This window comes from Mytilus trossulus, chromosome 4 (assembly GCF_036588685.1).
Source record: "Mytilus trossulus isolate FHL-02 chromosome 4, PNRI_Mtr1.1.1.hap1, whole genome shotgun sequence".
NCBI classification, from domain to species: domain Eukaryota; kingdom Metazoa; phylum Mollusca; class Bivalvia; order Mytilida; family Mytilidae; genus Mytilus; species Mytilus trossulus.
This window is the reverse complement of record NC_086376.1, coordinates 47388943-47407085: the sequence shown is the minus strand read 5'-3', so window position 1 is coordinate 47407085 and position 18143 is coordinate 47388943. Positions and strand designations below refer to the sequence as shown.

The window sequence follows — 18143 nt, the reverse complement described above, 5'->3', positions numbered from 1 at the left end:
CAGTGATTTAACGTACTAGTTGATGACTTATATATAACATACCTTGAAAATACCTGGTCAATGTCTTCATGTGTATATCCTACCATAAGGAATGATACTTTCACTTTTTTAAATACACCCAGCTCCACTAACAATGAAAGAAATCCAAAGACAAATCTGTAATACATATATTTGATATCAATAAACATAAGAAATAAATTCCTACTTGAACAGTATTTGAACTCAACAAAATATCTTCCGATAGGTTCATTATCTCTTTTAAATTAAAAATACAAGTTGCATTTTTTTATTGAGCATTTCTGTATTTTCAATGACAGATCATATTTCAAACTTTAAATTGATAAATTTCATTGAAGATTTCATAAATAAAATTCACAAAGCACAAATTTCAGGATTTTTTATGTATATGTTTCCTTAAATTTGGTTATTTTGTAACATTCTTTCAATCAATGGTCATAGAGTTAAATAAAAGTAAATAACCTGTTCTTATTTTCCCTGTAACAATTGTCCATTTGCAGGTAAAGGACAGGTGGGATGTCTTCCAAACCTGCCAATATGTTTATCAATGTTGAGATTGTGAGATTTGCTGAGTGAGGATATTTAATTAAGTCAAAAAATCCATATGTGCTTATTCCATGAAGCAAAACCCCAATTAAGTGGACCCTCAGCTTCCACATATTACCTGTAAACTTTGATTTATACAGGGAGTGTGGAAGCTGAGTTTTGCTTTGGTCCATTGAGTCAATTATGACAGATAAATATTTTCCCGGTTGTTCTTTAGCTTTCTGAATATGCTTGTAATATTTCCTTCTTTCCATGCTGAAAGAATAAATAAAGGAAATGAAGAAGGGATGAGGTAATTGTAATCATAATTGATTGATTTTTGATAAAATCTATTTAAAGTAATTGACATTCATATGTAAATGTTCACATGTGTAGTAATTCAATTGATAATAGCAAAACATATTGTGTAATCATAAAAAAAACCAAAAAAAGCATCATATCAATATATTAAACATACAACGTACTTTGAAGTCAATTAAATTGTAATATATCAATTGTTTTTTTCAAAGCAGCAAGTTTCTTGACAATTATTAACTTATTTTCACATTTGGAAAGAAGTGATTTTAAATCTAAATAATTCCAGTTATGTTATGAATAAAATTAAAGCCAGGGTTAAGTGCCTTGTTATAATGAAATCAGTTTGAAAATTGATTGAAACATTTGACCTGAGAAATAAGTGTGTTTATATATTTACAAAACAAGTATATGTACATGATGTATAAATCATGAATGTACAAAGAGAATGAACCATCTTATCTATGAAATAACTTAAAGATTTCAAGAGAAAATTTTAATATTATTAAGAAATAATGAAAAGTTTACAACACTAACTTTTGTTGTTTTAAGTGTTTTTCTCTCCTTCTTTGTAGTTCTTGCTTTTTTGTCTTGCTTCTTGTTGAAGAAGTTTTGTCTTTATTTTGATGCGTTTGGAAAATCTTGATACCTGAAAAATAAATCAACTCTGTAAATAGGCTCACTATTGAAGGCTCTACGGTGTCTGCATCTATCACATGGAAACATAAAAAAAACTTTATTTACAGTTCAAAGGCAATTACTATTTTCTGAACCTTGATATGTTGTAGTTTTAAAATATATATGATCCAAGAATAAAAAAATCTTATTATTTAACAAGTTTATCATCAAAATTAGTGCTGCTGACACACAGGGTTAAATGAGGTCGTTGATGGGATGTTAATTCTTGTTATGATTTTGTTTGTATATCAACATAAAAATGTACTTGTTTGTGATTTCTAATTCAGACTTTCTTTCCTAGGTTATCACTTCAATAAACAATTTGGCCTTTTAAATCTTATAACTTCATTTTTTTTTAATGTCGATGTATTCCCCAATTTCCAAGTTTTATAAGAATTATATACAAAAAATGATTCAGGTAATTAATTTAGGCCTAAATTAATATATTGTTTGTTTCCCCAATGCTGACCCTGCGAAGCCAGGTGTGGGTAGGTAGGTAGGGAAATAATTTTATTTTTTCCTAAAAGCTGGAACCATGCCGGTTGATCTGGTAAGCCTGAAATTCAGAAATGAATAAAATAATATTTGACTAAGTTTGGACAATAATTTTTTTTGAGTAGGACCGCTTTTGCTGGGTCGGTTGGGATTGGGGAAACAAACAATATTTTATTTTTGGCCAAATGGATTTGTTACCTTAGGGATGGCAATATGACACAAACATGTTCTCCAGAGTAACAATAAATGTGACATGGAAATAACTTCTGGTTCCCCTTTGTCATGTTGGTATTCAACCATCTCACTGTAAATTGACTTTTTGGTCACACATGGTGGTAGGTGTATTTTCTCCTGATTGGGTAATTTCTCACCAAACTGGATTGCATACATATGCAACCATGTCATTGCACTTTGGCTAGAAGCTTTCATTCTACCAAGATGATTACCAATTTTATTGATGACAACTGATCCATCTATAATTGAATGGAATGGACAATAAGAATTATATTACTCATGTAGCCAGACACAAGAAACTTCAAACATGTTCATACATAACATTCTTTTTACCAGAAAAAATACCTGTGTGTATTTAAATCTTGAAAGGTTAATGTTGTTTTAAAAAACAATTTGGGTTTATGATTCTGAAACTGTTGTTTATTGACAGCTTGGATTTTTTTTTTCACTTCTTCTTTAATAGAAGTTTGAATCTACAAAATTCTGTCTCAGTGAAACAGATGTGTTCCTAGAATGGATGAAATAGCATAAGTGGGCTTAAATATATAACTGCTAGCAATCAGAAAAATGAAACCATATTCAATTTTAGTTGTGTGATGCAATTATATATTTACCATAAAACTTTTTCTGAATACTATAGTACGTTGATTTGGGGATTACAAGAACCTGTTGAAAGGCTGATAGACACACTGAAGATGTACCTATCAGGTACTTGAACTCAAATTTGCAAGTAAGATCATTGATCCTAAAAGAGAATAAGAACATGTTTTATTTAATCAGTATTCATTTACATTTTTATGTTGTCACAAGTTAAAAGATATTTTTGTCATTATAAATAGATATAGGAAGATTTGGTGTGAGTGCCAATGAGACAACTCTCCATCCAAATAACAATTTAAAAATAAGTAAAAAATTATAGGTCAATGTACGGCTTTCAACACAGAGCCTTGGCTCATACCAAACAACAAGCTATAAAGGGCCCCAAAATTACTAGTGTAAAACCATTCAAACGGGAAAACCAACGGTCTAAAATTTATATATGCCAGAGGCGCATTTCATTTACAAAAGACTCATCAGTGACGGTAGATGCCGTCGGAGCTTAAATTACAATACAGTTATCTCCTAATTGTAATTGCTGATATTTTGAATGGCAATCATTTCACATCTTCTTATATTGAAATATAAACTTGACGAAAGATGAAAATTGTGCAGTAATGAATATATACCTAGAATGGCTTTGTAGCCAATTCAGAATGAACTGACTTCTTTCATTTGTAGACAGGGATTGAAAATTATTTCGAACTGTCTCTACGGTCATAATGTCCAATCCTGATATGCAAAGCATTGAACAGCAAACCATGTAATATGCGAACGATGTCAGTGCTTTCAGGCTTCTTCTTTCTGCAAAATTTAAATAAATGGAATGAAAATGAGCTTACTGAGTGATAGCCCAAAGTGACAACATAAAACCCATAAATTAGATTATCTCCCTTTAAAAACATCAGAAATAATCATCTCGCTTCATGCACACAAACATGTGATACACTTTTACTTTCATATAATATTTTATCAAAATATATTGAGTGGGTCAATGAGTTGCCTTTGAAAGATTCTGAATATTTAAATGCATGCAAAACGGTTATTGGTTTATGTCCCTTAGGCAAGCATCCAGCAATTATAAGCACAAACATAGAATGTCCTACATTGGACACACAGATGAATTTGGTGTCACATTCCTTGTACCCTCCAACAATTTGATAACATGTATACTTATTTTTACAGGCCCAAGAGTAATTTTAAAAGCAATTTTAAAAGCAATTTTAAAAGCCTGGGCTGTTGGGCCTTTAAATTTTGTTTTTTAGAGAAAAATGCTGTAATGACTGTTCCATTTTGGAACCACTGAAGAATTTTTGTGTGTGATAATGGGTAGACATGCAATAAAGGGGGGTGATTAATGGTCTGCATCCAAGTTGACATAGGGCTGATAAGGGGTCTGAAACGAAAAATGCCATGTTATAATCTATATATATAAAATTATATGTTGAACATATAAAATTATATATACATGCTACTTACTTTTTCTCACAGGAGTTTCCATTGTTTCATCTCCAGGATAATTCAGATGACAATCAACAGAAGACCCAAATGGTCTTCCTCTTTTTCTATGTGCTAAAATGCAAACATTACCATGATAACATGAAGACTAAAACACAAATACATGTACTAAACACTAAGTAATGAACCATAAATATGAGGTCAAGGTCAAATTAAACTTGTGCGACTGACATATAGATAATAAAATATTTCCATTCACCCAATGTAGTTGACCTTTTGCATATAGTAATAGAAAAATAGACCAAAACTCAAAAATTTTACTTTGACCACTTAACAATGAAAATGAGGTCAAGGTCAAATGACACCTGTTAACTGGACATGTATGCCTTACAATCATTCCATACAGCAAATATAGTTGACTTATTGCATATGGTATAAAAAAAAATAGACCAAAACACAAAAACTTAACTATAACCACTGAACCATGAAAATGAAGTCAAGGTCATATGACACCTGCAAGCTTGGCATGTACACCTTAAAGTCCTTCCATACACCAAATATAATAGACCTATTGTTTACAGTATCTGAGATGTTGATTTAACCACCAAAACTTAACCTTGTTTTCTGATCCATGAAATGAAATTGAGGTAAAGTGAAAACTGTCTGAGGGACATGAGGACCTTGCAAGGTACGCACATACCAAATATGGTTATCCTATTACTTATAATTAGAGAGAATTTAACATTACAAAAAATCTTAACTTTTTCTTTCTTTTTCAAGTAGTCTCACTGAACCATGAAAATGAGGTCAAGGACATTGGACATGTGACTGACAGAAAATTCGTAACATGAGGCATCTACAAAATGTATATACAAAGTATGAAGCATCCAGGTCTTCCACCTTCTAAAATATAAAGCTTTTAAGACTGTTAGCTAACACCACTGCTGCCCTCGCCATATCACTATCCCTATGTTGAGCTTTCTGCAAAAAAAGTTGCAGGCTTGACAAAAAATCAGTAAAAAGGCGAACACCTTGTGGTTTTTCTATTAAATTGTGTACATAGAACCTTTGACATACATCTTTAAAGGATTTACCTGCAGCTTCAATATTTTCCGCAACTTCATCTCCTGACTTACATTCTAGCTCAGAATCATCTGTATCTTGATAGCTGTCTGAAATTGGAAAAATAAATAAATTCACTTAATTCAAAATAGTAAATTAATTTTAAGAAATTTACTTTAGAAATTGTAACCAAGCAGGAGTATCTCTAAGTTAATTTATATTTGTTTTAAATTGACTTTATATTGTTTTTGTACTGCAACTTAAATTAATACAATGATAGCTATTAAAATTGTAAAACTAAATTCAAACTTATTTTCATCCTTTAGGAACCCCTGATTGTGGAAAAGTGTTGCATGATAAAATTCTCATTGCACAAAATATAGATGTATTACTATATTTAGGAAACAAACAACTGGTTGCAGTATAAATTGTTATACAGTAGTAAGTGTAATATGCATGAAAGCATAATCCAAGGAAATCATGCATTTGGGGATGATAATTGTGATTGGAATAAATCTTATAATATTACAATTGGGAGCTACAAACTTTAAGTTTTTGCAACTTATACAATCAAAATCATAAATTAATTAAGCTCAGGTGTCTTCCTCCATCTTGGATTTTGAATAAGCAGATATCTTTAGTCTGTATATTTGGTGAAATGTGCAAATTTTGAGAGTTGTATGTAATTTTTGTACAAGACTTTTGATATGAATATAGAAAATTGTGTGTTTAAACATAATTGCAGTTGTAATTTTCAAAAACACCTTATTTCTGTTTCATTAGATTTTTTCAAAATTTGCCAAATAAGGGGAGATAACTCCGATAAGGTAGTTTTTACAATAGATTTTCAATATGTAGCAAGAAAACAAGTTCAGTGACCCCATTTTTTCTTTTACTTATTTGAAACCATGTTATAAGAGCAATATTCTCACATTTTGTCTTAAAGTTCTTATAGAACGTTTTCTATTTATCACACAAAATTTGATTTTCCATTAATAAGCTATTCAAAATCTGACAATTTGAAAAAAAGCATGATAAAAGCTTCATTTTGACAAAATTCTGTCAGTTTTAATTAAGACGCCCTAAGCCATCTTAAATTTATCACCTTCACCATTATCACTTTCATCCGGACTATTCATTTCCATCATCCATGTATCTGTGATATTTTCATAATCTGAATCTAAAGAATTATTGAACAGATTAAAACATAACTATACCTATAGCATACATTTTATAAATTATATGAAATGAGTGACTGGTAAAAAATAGTCTTGATCCAATCTTGAACAAATGCATTTCTCATTTTTTTAAGTGATAAGACCGTTGGTTTTCCTGTTTAAATGGTTTATCACTAGTAATTTTTGTGGCCCTTTATACATGTAGCTTGTTATTCTGTGTGAGCCAAGGCTCCTTGTTGAAGGCTGTACCTTGACCTACAATGGTTTACTTTTATGATTTTTCATTTGGATGGAGAGTTGTCTCATTGGCACTCATACCACATCCTTCTATATCTGTATATATATATATACAAGTCTAAATTGCACAAACAACATTTTCCAAAAGACCAAAAAAGTGAAAAAGCATATTTAAACAAAACGCATTTGACTAACAGGTCAAACAACTGATGTTCTTAACCCTGCTGACTGCCATTGACAATTGCCAAATAAAAATGATCACAAGATGTAACAAAATGGATCTTAAAATAAATTTAATACTAAACAGAAACACTTTTTAAACTTGTGGCCGCGATGTTATGCCACAAACATACAGTGTCAATATATTTTAGTACACCAGATCAGGATTTCGACAATAAATGTCTCTTCAGTGATGTTAGGGATTGAAACGGTATTTGGAAGGTCATATAAAGAGTATCCTCATATACATGTTTATACAACTCGTCTAAAAACATCAACCCAACAATGTTGTCATTGTCAGCTTCTGTATGGTTTTGAAATCAACTGTAGCTATGTACTGTTAAGCTAACAACGTTTGACTGGAATTGACATAAGATAAGATAAGATTATTAGATAAGAAATTTTATTTTAAGTCGGGTTACACATCCTTTAGCTTAAAGATTTCACATTTTTATGACCTTAACGTTTTATAATATTTAAATGGCCTCATCCAAGCTGGACATCGAGAAAGTAAAATTTATCACCATATAATATAATAAGTCTTCTGTGCACGACTTAATTTGTTTTTTTATGCATTCATATCACAATATCGTCAAATCAGGTAATTGAATATTCAAACCAAAATATAATTTGTGATATTGAGTTTGGGGCTAAAAAACATGTTCATAATCAATTAGTTTTACATATTCAAAAATTTACAGAGGTGGATTTAGAGGATTATCCAGGAGGCCCTAGACCCCCTTTTTTTGGCAAAAATTTGGCTGATCATATAGGAAATCACTGAAGCATGAATAAAGCAGTACCCCCTCTTAGGCAGTCAGTGGGCCCCCACTTATGAAAAATTCTGAATCTGCCACTGATTTAGTTAATCATGTTAAACAATCAAAATCCTTTATTGAATTTATTACCTTCACCATTATCACTTTCTTCAGGCCTATTCATTTCCATCATCCATGTATCTGTGAAATTTACATAATCTGAATCTAAAGAAATATTGAACAGATTAAAGCATCAATCAATATACAATATATCCATAAAGGGGCAGAAGAAAATATTACATTGATTTTGACATTTGTATGTGAATAAGGAGCTACCAATTAATTTCCAGGGTGAGTGGATAAGGAGGAAATATAAAAAAAAAGCAGGCCAAGACACCCAAGTTGCTAACCCTGGTCTATGGGCAAATCAAACATCAAGAACACTCTCTAACATTGAAGACAAAAATAGTCAAGAGGTACAGCGGGAAGGTCAAGATCTAAAAAAAAAAACGTTTAACCCTGCAGCATTTCTGTGCCTGTCCCAAGTCAAAAGCTTGTTAGTCTTGTATGATTTTTAATTTTATTTTTTGTGTATAATTAAGAGTTTCTTATGACGTCCATTATCACTGAACTAGTATATATATTTGTTTATGGGTCAGCTCAAGGATGCTTCTGGATGCTGGAGTTACTTGCTGCAACCAAGACCCATTGGCGGCCTTCTGTCTTGTCTGATTTGTCGGGTTGTTGTCTCTTTGACACATTCCCCATTTCCATTTTCAATTTTATTCATGACAATAATCTTATTTTCTTGATCTTGTATTACTGTTCTTTTAGTCTTTTAGGTTATTGTGACTTGCATATAAGAGATCTTGCCTTGCTGATCATTTGCTATATGATTTAAAGTGTTTAAATATGATTTAAATCATATAAGGCGTTATAGAATAACTTTCTCTTTAAATATCGTTTAACCATGTCAACCATGTATGTTGACTGTTATACAGCTTGGTCATCCAACATGTTTTTCCTACTTTACAGGCTTTCTTGAGATGTGTACATGTAGCTGTAAATTTATTTTTATAAGTTTCTGTATTAATTAATATTACTTTTAAACATGACTGTATAAGAGGGTGTTAAAGGGTTATTTACGTGCAATGTTTTCGGCCTTTTTATTTCGCATGTTTCCGTGTTTGGTTCGATGTGCATGCTTCGTATTTCCCCTTATTTTTTTCTGTGTTTTGTGTCGGTGCTCCTAATTTCTCGTTCTTGCCTTTTAATGCTGGTACTTTTTTTCTTAATATTTACACTGGACGTTAAGCAACCAACAATCAATCTTAATATTTACAATTTTATTTCTCGTGCTTCGTTTCTCCTGATTTTTATTTTTCGTGCTACGTTTTTATGATTTTTATTTCATGTATTTCCGTGTTCAGTACCCCCCGCTTTTCCACCCTTGTATAACATTTTATAACTCATGATGTATTATTGATTGATTGATTGTTGGTTGCTTAACGTCCAGTGTCATGATGTATTAAAATGAGTATTTATTGTTGCCAACTCCATTAGAAATTAGAAGGGGAGTTAAAAATAAAAATGGAAAAAGGGGGTGGGGTTTATCATTTTTACCTTTGCAGTCATATAAAGCCGTGCCCTGCAGGGCATATGCGGTCTCTTTACTCAACATTATTTTCAAGAAATTAACCAAAAACTTGTAAAGTTTACATAAATTTTCAATTTTGGACAGCAACCCATCAACAGGTTGTATAATGTACACTGTCTTAAAATTCTGAGCAGATAGAACTTGAAGTGATGAAATTTTTTTTCAAATTTCAGATTGCTGTAAATGCTTTTGTTTCAGAGATATAAGCCAAAAAATGCATTTACATCTCCGCCTTCCCCTCCCCAAGGAGTTTCAAAGAGGAAGGTTTTCATAAGAAATTAAGATTTACAATACATTTTAAAAATTGTCTTAAAAGGGCAATAACTTTTTTGGGGTCAATTCACCATTTTGGTCATATTGACTTTTTTGTAGATATTACTTTGCTGAACAATTTTGCTGTTTACAGTTTATCTCTATCAATTATAATATGCAAGACATTAAATGTAAATAACAGATACAAACAATTCGTAAGCCTTCATTTCATTGCATTAAAAAATTATGGAGTTAGATACATATATATTTTTTATGTTTCAAAGCACTTTTTTTTTTTATTGTTTCTGTAAGAGGAAAATTTACCTCTTTTGTACATGTGAAGATAGTGTGGCTTATAGGTCTTTTTTTCTATGTTTTGTTTTATACATGTCGTCACTTTAGCAGGTGTTTTTCAACTATTTTTAAATCAGCAAATTGACTTTGAGTATTTTAACCTAAATAAGCAAATAATTCTTGCTATTTAGTTTTTATTAGGTGAAAAAATTATCCAGAGCTACAACCTCAATTTTTTTAATAAAAATTTGTAACTAAGGTTTTTCGCTTCTTTCATATTTTCCTCTAGATACTATCTTTTGTCAGTATTAAGAGGACTTAAAAAGCTTCTGTCCAAGTTTGATTTTAATAATTACATGTATGTCATTGTAAATTTTGATGGAAAATTTAATTGTATGGATGAGAAAAACTTGTTGTAGCTGTAACAGGCAGGAGCTAATTTTATCAGATATATTTGCGAAAATAATGATAAAATCGTGCACAGAGGACTACGTTTATGATGTATACATGCATTGGTTCAAGTATTGAACAAACATTATTTTTCACCACTCACTCGTTTCATATGACTTTAATTTTTATGAACCGAGCTGACCAATTTTTTAGGCATTGATCTTTTCTGTTTATAGGTGTCAGACCACCAATTACCCCCTCCAATTTAGAACGTATGTAAAAGAAGCCCTACTCTGACACAAAATAGTGCTTTTGATGTACGGTACTTGTTTACTTAAACTAACCTACACATATGTTGAAAGAGACATATATCTAGATCATTTTGAGCCCAAATTTACTTGTCTATGAGTTTGCATTAAAAATTGAGGATTAATGTGCTCCATAGTATACTAATTTTAGATTTTCAGAAAACCAGGTTTGTTTTTTTGAGTATCTCTGTTTGATGGTCAGTTAATTTGTTAGAAGGCTTTAAAGGTATGCTGAAAATTGGCATGTAGAATACTGATACATGTACAATTCAGGGTATACCTGGTTTCTATGAAGTTAAACTTAAGGTAAAATATTCAGAAAGCTGTGAAAATTGCAAAATTTGGTTGAACCGATAGGGATTTTTAATTGGTGGTCTGACACCTTTAAGGATTTTGATATCAAAAGTTCCCCAAAGTTTTTATACCAGATTCATGAACAGGAATTCATATCCAGTACATTATGAATAAAAGAAGATGATGGGTATATTTCTGAAATGAGAAAACTTAAAGACTTAATACTATAATATGTAAGACAAAAATCAATATGTTATCGTTTGCACTACAAAAATGCACATTTAAGATTAGCCTATTGATGGGGTTTTCGATTATATGATTACAATTCTGTTTTTATACTGATTATTTGATTACTTATCTAAATATTTCCTGATTATTTGAGTATGTGATAATCTTTGACTACATTTGATTAATTTAATTGTCTTCTTTAAAAAATAATAAATGATATATGTGATTATATTGGCTAAAAATTTGTGATATTTGATTACTTGCACACCCCCATGAGGGGCCTCTAAGATTAATCAGTCAAACCTACCATCAATATTCTGCCTACATTTCTCACAATAAGATTTCTTAACTTTTCTACATAAAGAAGCTAGTTTGTTGAATCTTTGTTTTTCTTCCACTGACAGGGTGTCATTAGTCTGGTGACTATATTTTTCTGGGTCATCGGAAAAATTAGATTATCTGAAATAGAAATGAATATATATGTACTTTTAAATGTCTATTTAAAAAAAGTGTTTATGAGAAAAAGAAAACAAAAATGGTGTTTGAATGAACATTGTTGAAGATTATTCTTTGATCAGTCTTATTTTCTAATTTTTTATGTTGCTGATTACTTATTATTTAGAATATGAAAAGCAAGGTATAAAAGATTTTGTCAAATATAAATAAAATTAAAAGTCAAGGTATTGTTTGAAAGATTGGTGTCAGCTTTCGTTACCTTTTTATAGAAAAAAACGCATCGGGTCTACTCAAAAGTTAAATAAATGTTCCATTCAATGATAAATTACTGGTTAAATATTAAGTTTTCAGTTGACCACTGTTATGTAAGAATATACCAAAATGTTTGTGGACACTTTCAGTACTAGTAACCCTCAAATATGTTGGATGTGTATTCATTTAAGGAACAGATTAAAATATTTTAACAAGGAAATAATAAAATCAAGTATATTAAATAAATATTCTTTAATAATTACATGATTTTCAGTGGTAGATCCAGAATTTTCATAAGTGGGGGCCCACTGACTGTCTAAGAGGGGCCCGCTACCGTCATGCTCCAGTGATTCCCTATGTATGAAATCAATTTTTTCCCAGAAAAGAGGGGCCCGGACCCCCTGAAAAACCCTCTTAATCTGCCTCTGATTTTTTTTAAACTTTAAGAAATCTTGTCAGTCAGTGTCTGTTCATGAAACTTACAGAAGAAAATTACAGATGAACAATTATGTAGAAAAATATTTTGATTTACAAGTTACTTAATTTAGTAATGAAAACTAATTACTTCTCATTCTGTCCAGTATATATCAGAGGATTGTCATAAACATTCTTCATTTCATAATGCTGCAAATAAAAATGTAAGAATAACAAATAAAAGGAAAATAAGTATAAGAATCATTTCTCCATAAAGCAAATTGGCAGTACATGTATTATAAAATTCAATGTATCAGCATAGGTAATTTCCCCGGCTTTATTTATTATAACAATACATGTATTAAAAGCTAAGATAATATTTAGTAAGTTATCTCCCCTTCCTGTGTGATTTCCAAACTTGACAGGAATATGACAGTTGTTATCCATTCGTTTGATGTATACTTATCAAATGAATGGATCATAACAACTGTAATGTATGAGCTTTTAATTTTGCCATTTGCTTAGGGACTTTCAGTTTTTTAATTTTCCTTAGGTCTCATTTCAGTATTTTTTTTTTATTTTTCAAAGTGAATTTTATAAATTACCAAAATAGAAAAGAATTTGTGATAAATCTAAATCTTCTTTTTGCAAACCATTAAAAGATATTTTTCTTACACTTGTTTGACTTTTAATGGAAGTTGAGGGGATTTTTTAAGACCCCAAGCCATATCGAGGATTTGGGGAGTGGTTACCTTCATTTCTACATTCGTTCATTTCTTTGTCCATTTTTTCTTTTCATCAAAAAAATGATAATCACATTAAACATAATTGACCTATTCTACTCAGTAAAGAATGTACTCTTTAATTGATAAAATTAAAACCTATCCCAAATCAAAGATTTTGATTCAGTTATCATGGTAATCATTTAGCAGTCCAATGTAAAAATGTACATGTCATCAAGAAAGGTAATTTTCCAAATTATATTTGAATGATTGATAGACTATTTTTTCTTTGACTTCATGTAGGTATGACAGGCATTAAGAAGGCTATCAAAGAACAGCCAAATATAATGACTGAATAATTTAGGTTGATAACACTTCTGATAAATGAAAATGTAAACTAACCTGCAAATCTTTGTAGTTAAAATGTGTTTCTGCTAAATCTAGTACCAAGTCATCAATTTCTTCCAACAAAACTTCCTACAATTTAAAACAAAATAAAATCTCTTTACAATATAAATACATCTTAAACTTCATTATTTACATTTAAGTTCATGACACTATTAGAATAGTTTATCATATGTTTTTATTATCTAATAACACATAAAAATGTAAGTCTCTGCATGCTAGTTGATTAAATGCACTTTTCTGTAGATCCAGTTGGTTGACTTGGGTATAGAAATATGGTCAGTATCTGACCTGAATTTGGCTGTCCACCCTTTCGTACAAAGCTGGGTATGTATTCTTATCACATGCTTGCGCAAACATTCATGCATATAATAATTTGAAGCTGGAGGTTAAGTCATCAGTAATCAATTAATAATTTATTAGAACCTTCCTAAAACTCTTGTTTACCTTTTCCTTATCTCCGTGAGAAGACTCTGTCATAAGTTTTGAAAATGTCTAAATTCCAAATAAAAATTACATTTTTCTGCACAGTAGGTCTCGGAGTGAGAATTTCCAACTCCTCACTTTCACAAGGTTGTACTGAAAAAATGCATAATAAAATTAAAATAATAGACTAAGTGTAATATTTATTAATTGTTTCATTAATCCACATTACTAGTCCCCCCCCCCCCCCCCCAAATCCTCCCTATATATTGCTCCTTAATCTATTTAGGGACTATGTTGTGAATACTAAGATACTTTCCCTTTTGGGGCCCGAACCAAATGCTGAAAAGATACAGTGCAAATGAAGCATCTGTTTCACACTAATCAGAGATCAGTAAGGGGCCCAAGATATGTTAACCAGTTCTTAGTTAGAAGTATAAACTGAACAAAAAAAGGTTTGGGACAAAGAACCACAGTTTAATATTTTTTTGCATATCAATAAAGCAATACATGTAAACATAATTACAAACAAAGCAAATTCCAGTTGAAAATCTGTGGTACTCCAAAGTAAAAACCCCAAACCTGTGTAAAGGTAGAAAGTAGGACATGCGTTAGAAAATGCTAAGACTGATCCCATAGAAAACTGAAGAAAAAACTTGACCTGTCATGACTGTGTGCCTGTAAGCCTAAAGATGAGAAAGCGGAGAGAAAGACAGGACATGTGAGGAACAAGGTGATGCACATACAAAGGGCTGGATAGGCATTCCTTCATAAAAAATTGACATAACTTTAATTCATGCAATCTGGAAATAGCATCCGCTAAAACATTTTGCTTCCCTGGTAAATGAATTGCGACCAGATGAAAATTATTAGCAGCAGATAGCCAAAACAATTCATGCAAAAAGGACATCAAAAGTTTGTTCCTTGAGGTACACTTATTGATACAGGCAACAGTTGATGCATTATCACAATAAATAAATACACGCCTATTTTGCCAGCACTTAGCTCAACGTTTGACTGCCAAAGCCACTGCAAGTGCTTCTTGCTCATTTATATGCAAAGAATGCGCAAAAGGGAAATCCTCTTTCCAATTGACCTAAAACCAATCAGTACCAAAAACCCAACCTGCACCTGTATTGCAAGCATCTGTGTAAATTGAGGTGACAGGGTTAGTATTGAGTAAGACGGATTTCCCATTGAAAGTTGCCATAAAATTATACAACCAATGGATATCATGCAAGATATCGCCGCTTAAGCGCATTTTGTGCCTGTCATGCTTGAGCTGCATTTTGCTGTCAATGATTCTACACCTTGTATGTGCCTCCTTGGAAATTGTTAAAATTAATTATAATTTATCAATATAAAGAAAGATAAGAAAACATGCAGATGACATGGTCTTCAGTTGTTTTATATATTAAATACATTATATTACTGATACAATGTACACAGCCATGCAGACCAAAGAAAATAGTTATTTGTTAGCAGCAATATACAGCATAAATATTTAGCAAAATTTTCAGCAAACTTTTTTCAAATAATAAATATTATACAAGACAACTCACGTGCGTGCAATCAAAATAAAAAATCAGAACAAACCGATCCAGGACAAACATGTATAATTTATTATGGCCAATGCACCAAAGTCTAACAGGTACTTACTAGGAGGGGCATAAAGGGGCAGTATTTGCATGGAAGAATGCGAAATAAAATTACAATTTCACAATGAACTAACAATTAAAAATTTATTGCAAATAAAAAACGTTTTTCAAAGCAGCACATGAAATGAAAATGACAAAATATGTTGCACGAAAAATAACCCTTTACTACTCTCTACTAGGGCTTTAATAACCCATGTATGGACTATATAATGGACATGGTGCACCCACAGGCACATGTTTCTATCCATAGGAAGGTCGACTATCCATATAGATAAAAGCTTCCTATTGTATGGATAGAAACAAGTGCCTGTGGGTCGGTAGGTCTTTTCACCACCGAACACAACCGCACACCGCCAAACACCACGGAACACCTCAAAAGTTTATTATTTTGTATTTTTTTCGTTATAAATGTTACTCAAATATATATTTAAGTTATTTATTCAAGAAGATGAAGAGTTCAAATATCTGCAGAAAAGAGAAAGGGAGAGTCTATAAAACCCAACTTTTCGAACTCTGCAGAACCCCATTGACACCTCAAATATATCTTTTTTCCAATTTTTCTTCTTCTATCTCTTCTTTAAAATAGTTCTACCAATAATATCATGAATATGAAAAGAGACAAATATCAAAATCTAACCGAGAACAGAGATCGAGGATACTTGAACTGATTACTATTTATGAATATATTTGAATTTTATTATTCTTATAACACACACAATGAAATCCGGAAATTGATGAATCCAGAGATGATTTTCCTTATATTGATTATCGATTTTAACACACAAATGATGTCCTTTAAAATCTGAAAAATCATTAAATTATACGTAATCTAATTTGTTTTATCGTTTTATTGTATAATATCACAGTTTTTCTTAGTGGTTTGTGGTTTTTGGTGTGTTCGGCGGTGTGCGGTGGTGTTCGGTGAAAAGACCCACTCCCTGTGGGTGCAATGTTGCATGGGAGTTCAGATCAAATTTTCTGATTTGTTGACGGAAAAGAGGTTTAGTTTACAAAGTAAACCTTCTCAGCAACTAAACAAATGTTACCTTTTTTAAAAAGCTGTGCTGTTTGTGGTTTGCGGATATGTACACGTTATACCAATGCACCAACAAGTCAGTTCAGTTTCGAAATCATGTTTTTATCAAATAAGAAATATAGGCCGCATACGTCCATACATCAACGAGGATGCATGTAAAACTCTGGTCAATTCGTTAATTATTTCTAGATTGGATTATGGCAACGCTTTACTTTATGGACTACCAGCTTACATGATTCAGAGACTACAAAGGGTTCAGAACACTGCTGCGCGAGTGGTTACAAGAAAAAAAGAAATACGAACACATTACTTCGACACTTGAGTCTCTTCACTGGCTGCCTGTGCAATACAGGGTGCAATACATAATATTATTATATGTATTCAAGTCCGTGAAACATGAAGCGCCATTATATCTTAGTGAAGTTGTAAATTTATACAGGCCATCAAGATCATCAAGGTCTGAAAACAACTTAACACTCGTAACTCCTATTGTGCGAACCAAAACCTACGGCAATAGAAGATTTGATCAAGCAGCGGCCATCCTTTGGAATGCATTACCAAAAAAACTTCAAAATGCAAAGTTGTTGCCTGTATTCAAAAAGAACTTAAAAACTCATTTTTTTCGACAAGCATTTTTAATCCCTTAAATTCGTTTCTGTGATACATTGTGCCATAGATGTTAGCCTGCTTTTGATTTATCAAACCTTTCTTTTAACTGGAGATATGTTTCATTTATAATATGTACATCATTGTACATTGTATGTTTTTAGTAACACACATATTTTTTCATTTCAGTAATTATATTTTTACAATATTTTAGACAATATTTTATTCGCACAAACACATTTACATTAAATGGTTATGGCATACAAAATTAAGACAATAAACTTACAATAGTTTAATTGATTACAATTATATTAGAGTGACAGTGGTATTCACAGCAAAGAAGAAAAAAAGGCTATAAATATCAACAGTTAACACATTATTAATGTTCATGAACAATTGAAAAAAGAACACAAACAAAAATTAGGTTGGCATTGCATATTAAAAGAAATACAAGTTATACAGATGTTCTTAATAAAAGACAACCATTAATATACTTTATGGTGATTTTTATAATGACTGGTTACATGGTAATATTCCTTTTTTATCTTTTGAATACGTTTTCAAATTTTTAACTTATATTTGATAATTTTTAATAGTAATCTTATTTTAGAATTTTTTGGCTATTTTATTTTACCAACTTTATTCAGTATAATTTTATTTTGATTCATTGATATATATATTCAACTTTTTTGTAAAAATTTCCACATTATTAATCCTTTTATCAGAGACATTGTATTATATGTCTCTGCTTTTATCTAGAAAAGTTTTAACACTTTTAAAATATTCATTTTGTGTGTTCATGTTTTATATTTTTATCACTGTCTGTGTGTATATTTCGTTTAACATGTGATGTAAAGCGCTTTGAGTAATATTGTTTTAGATTTAACGCTATAGAAAAATTGTAATAATAATAATAATATACCCATATTTTAAAAAGGAACCCAAAGCTTCACTTGTAACAGGGGAGATAACCC

The 18143-nt window shown here is 31.1% G+C and overlaps 1 protein-coding gene across 1 annotated transcript; it reads right to left on the bottom strand.

Moving 5' to 3' along the window:
- Nucleotides 1-691: 691 nt before the first annotated feature.
- LOC134715409 (uncharacterized) lies at nucleotides 692-18136 on the bottom strand. The gene is made up of 14 exons (XM_063577569.1): nucleotides 18092-18136; nucleotides 13894-14025; nucleotides 13444-13518; nucleotides 12471-12529; nucleotides 11505-11656; nucleotides 7925-7999; nucleotides 6488-6562; nucleotides 5415-5492; nucleotides 4342-4434; nucleotides 3492-3666; nucleotides 2880-3010; nucleotides 2230-2504; nucleotides 1396-1507; nucleotides 692-819 (listed from the first exon to the last, which is right to left on the bottom strand). The coding sequence occupies exons 6-13, from the start codon at nucleotides 7965-7967 to the stop codon at nucleotides 1406-1408; spliced, it is 972 nt and encodes a 323-aa protein (XP_063433639.1). The 5' UTR covers nucleotides 7968-7999; nucleotides 11505-11656; nucleotides 12471-12529; nucleotides 13444-13518; nucleotides 13894-14025; nucleotides 18092-18136; the 3' UTR covers nucleotides 692-819; nucleotides 1396-1405.
- Nucleotides 18137-18143: the final 7 nt, after the last annotated feature.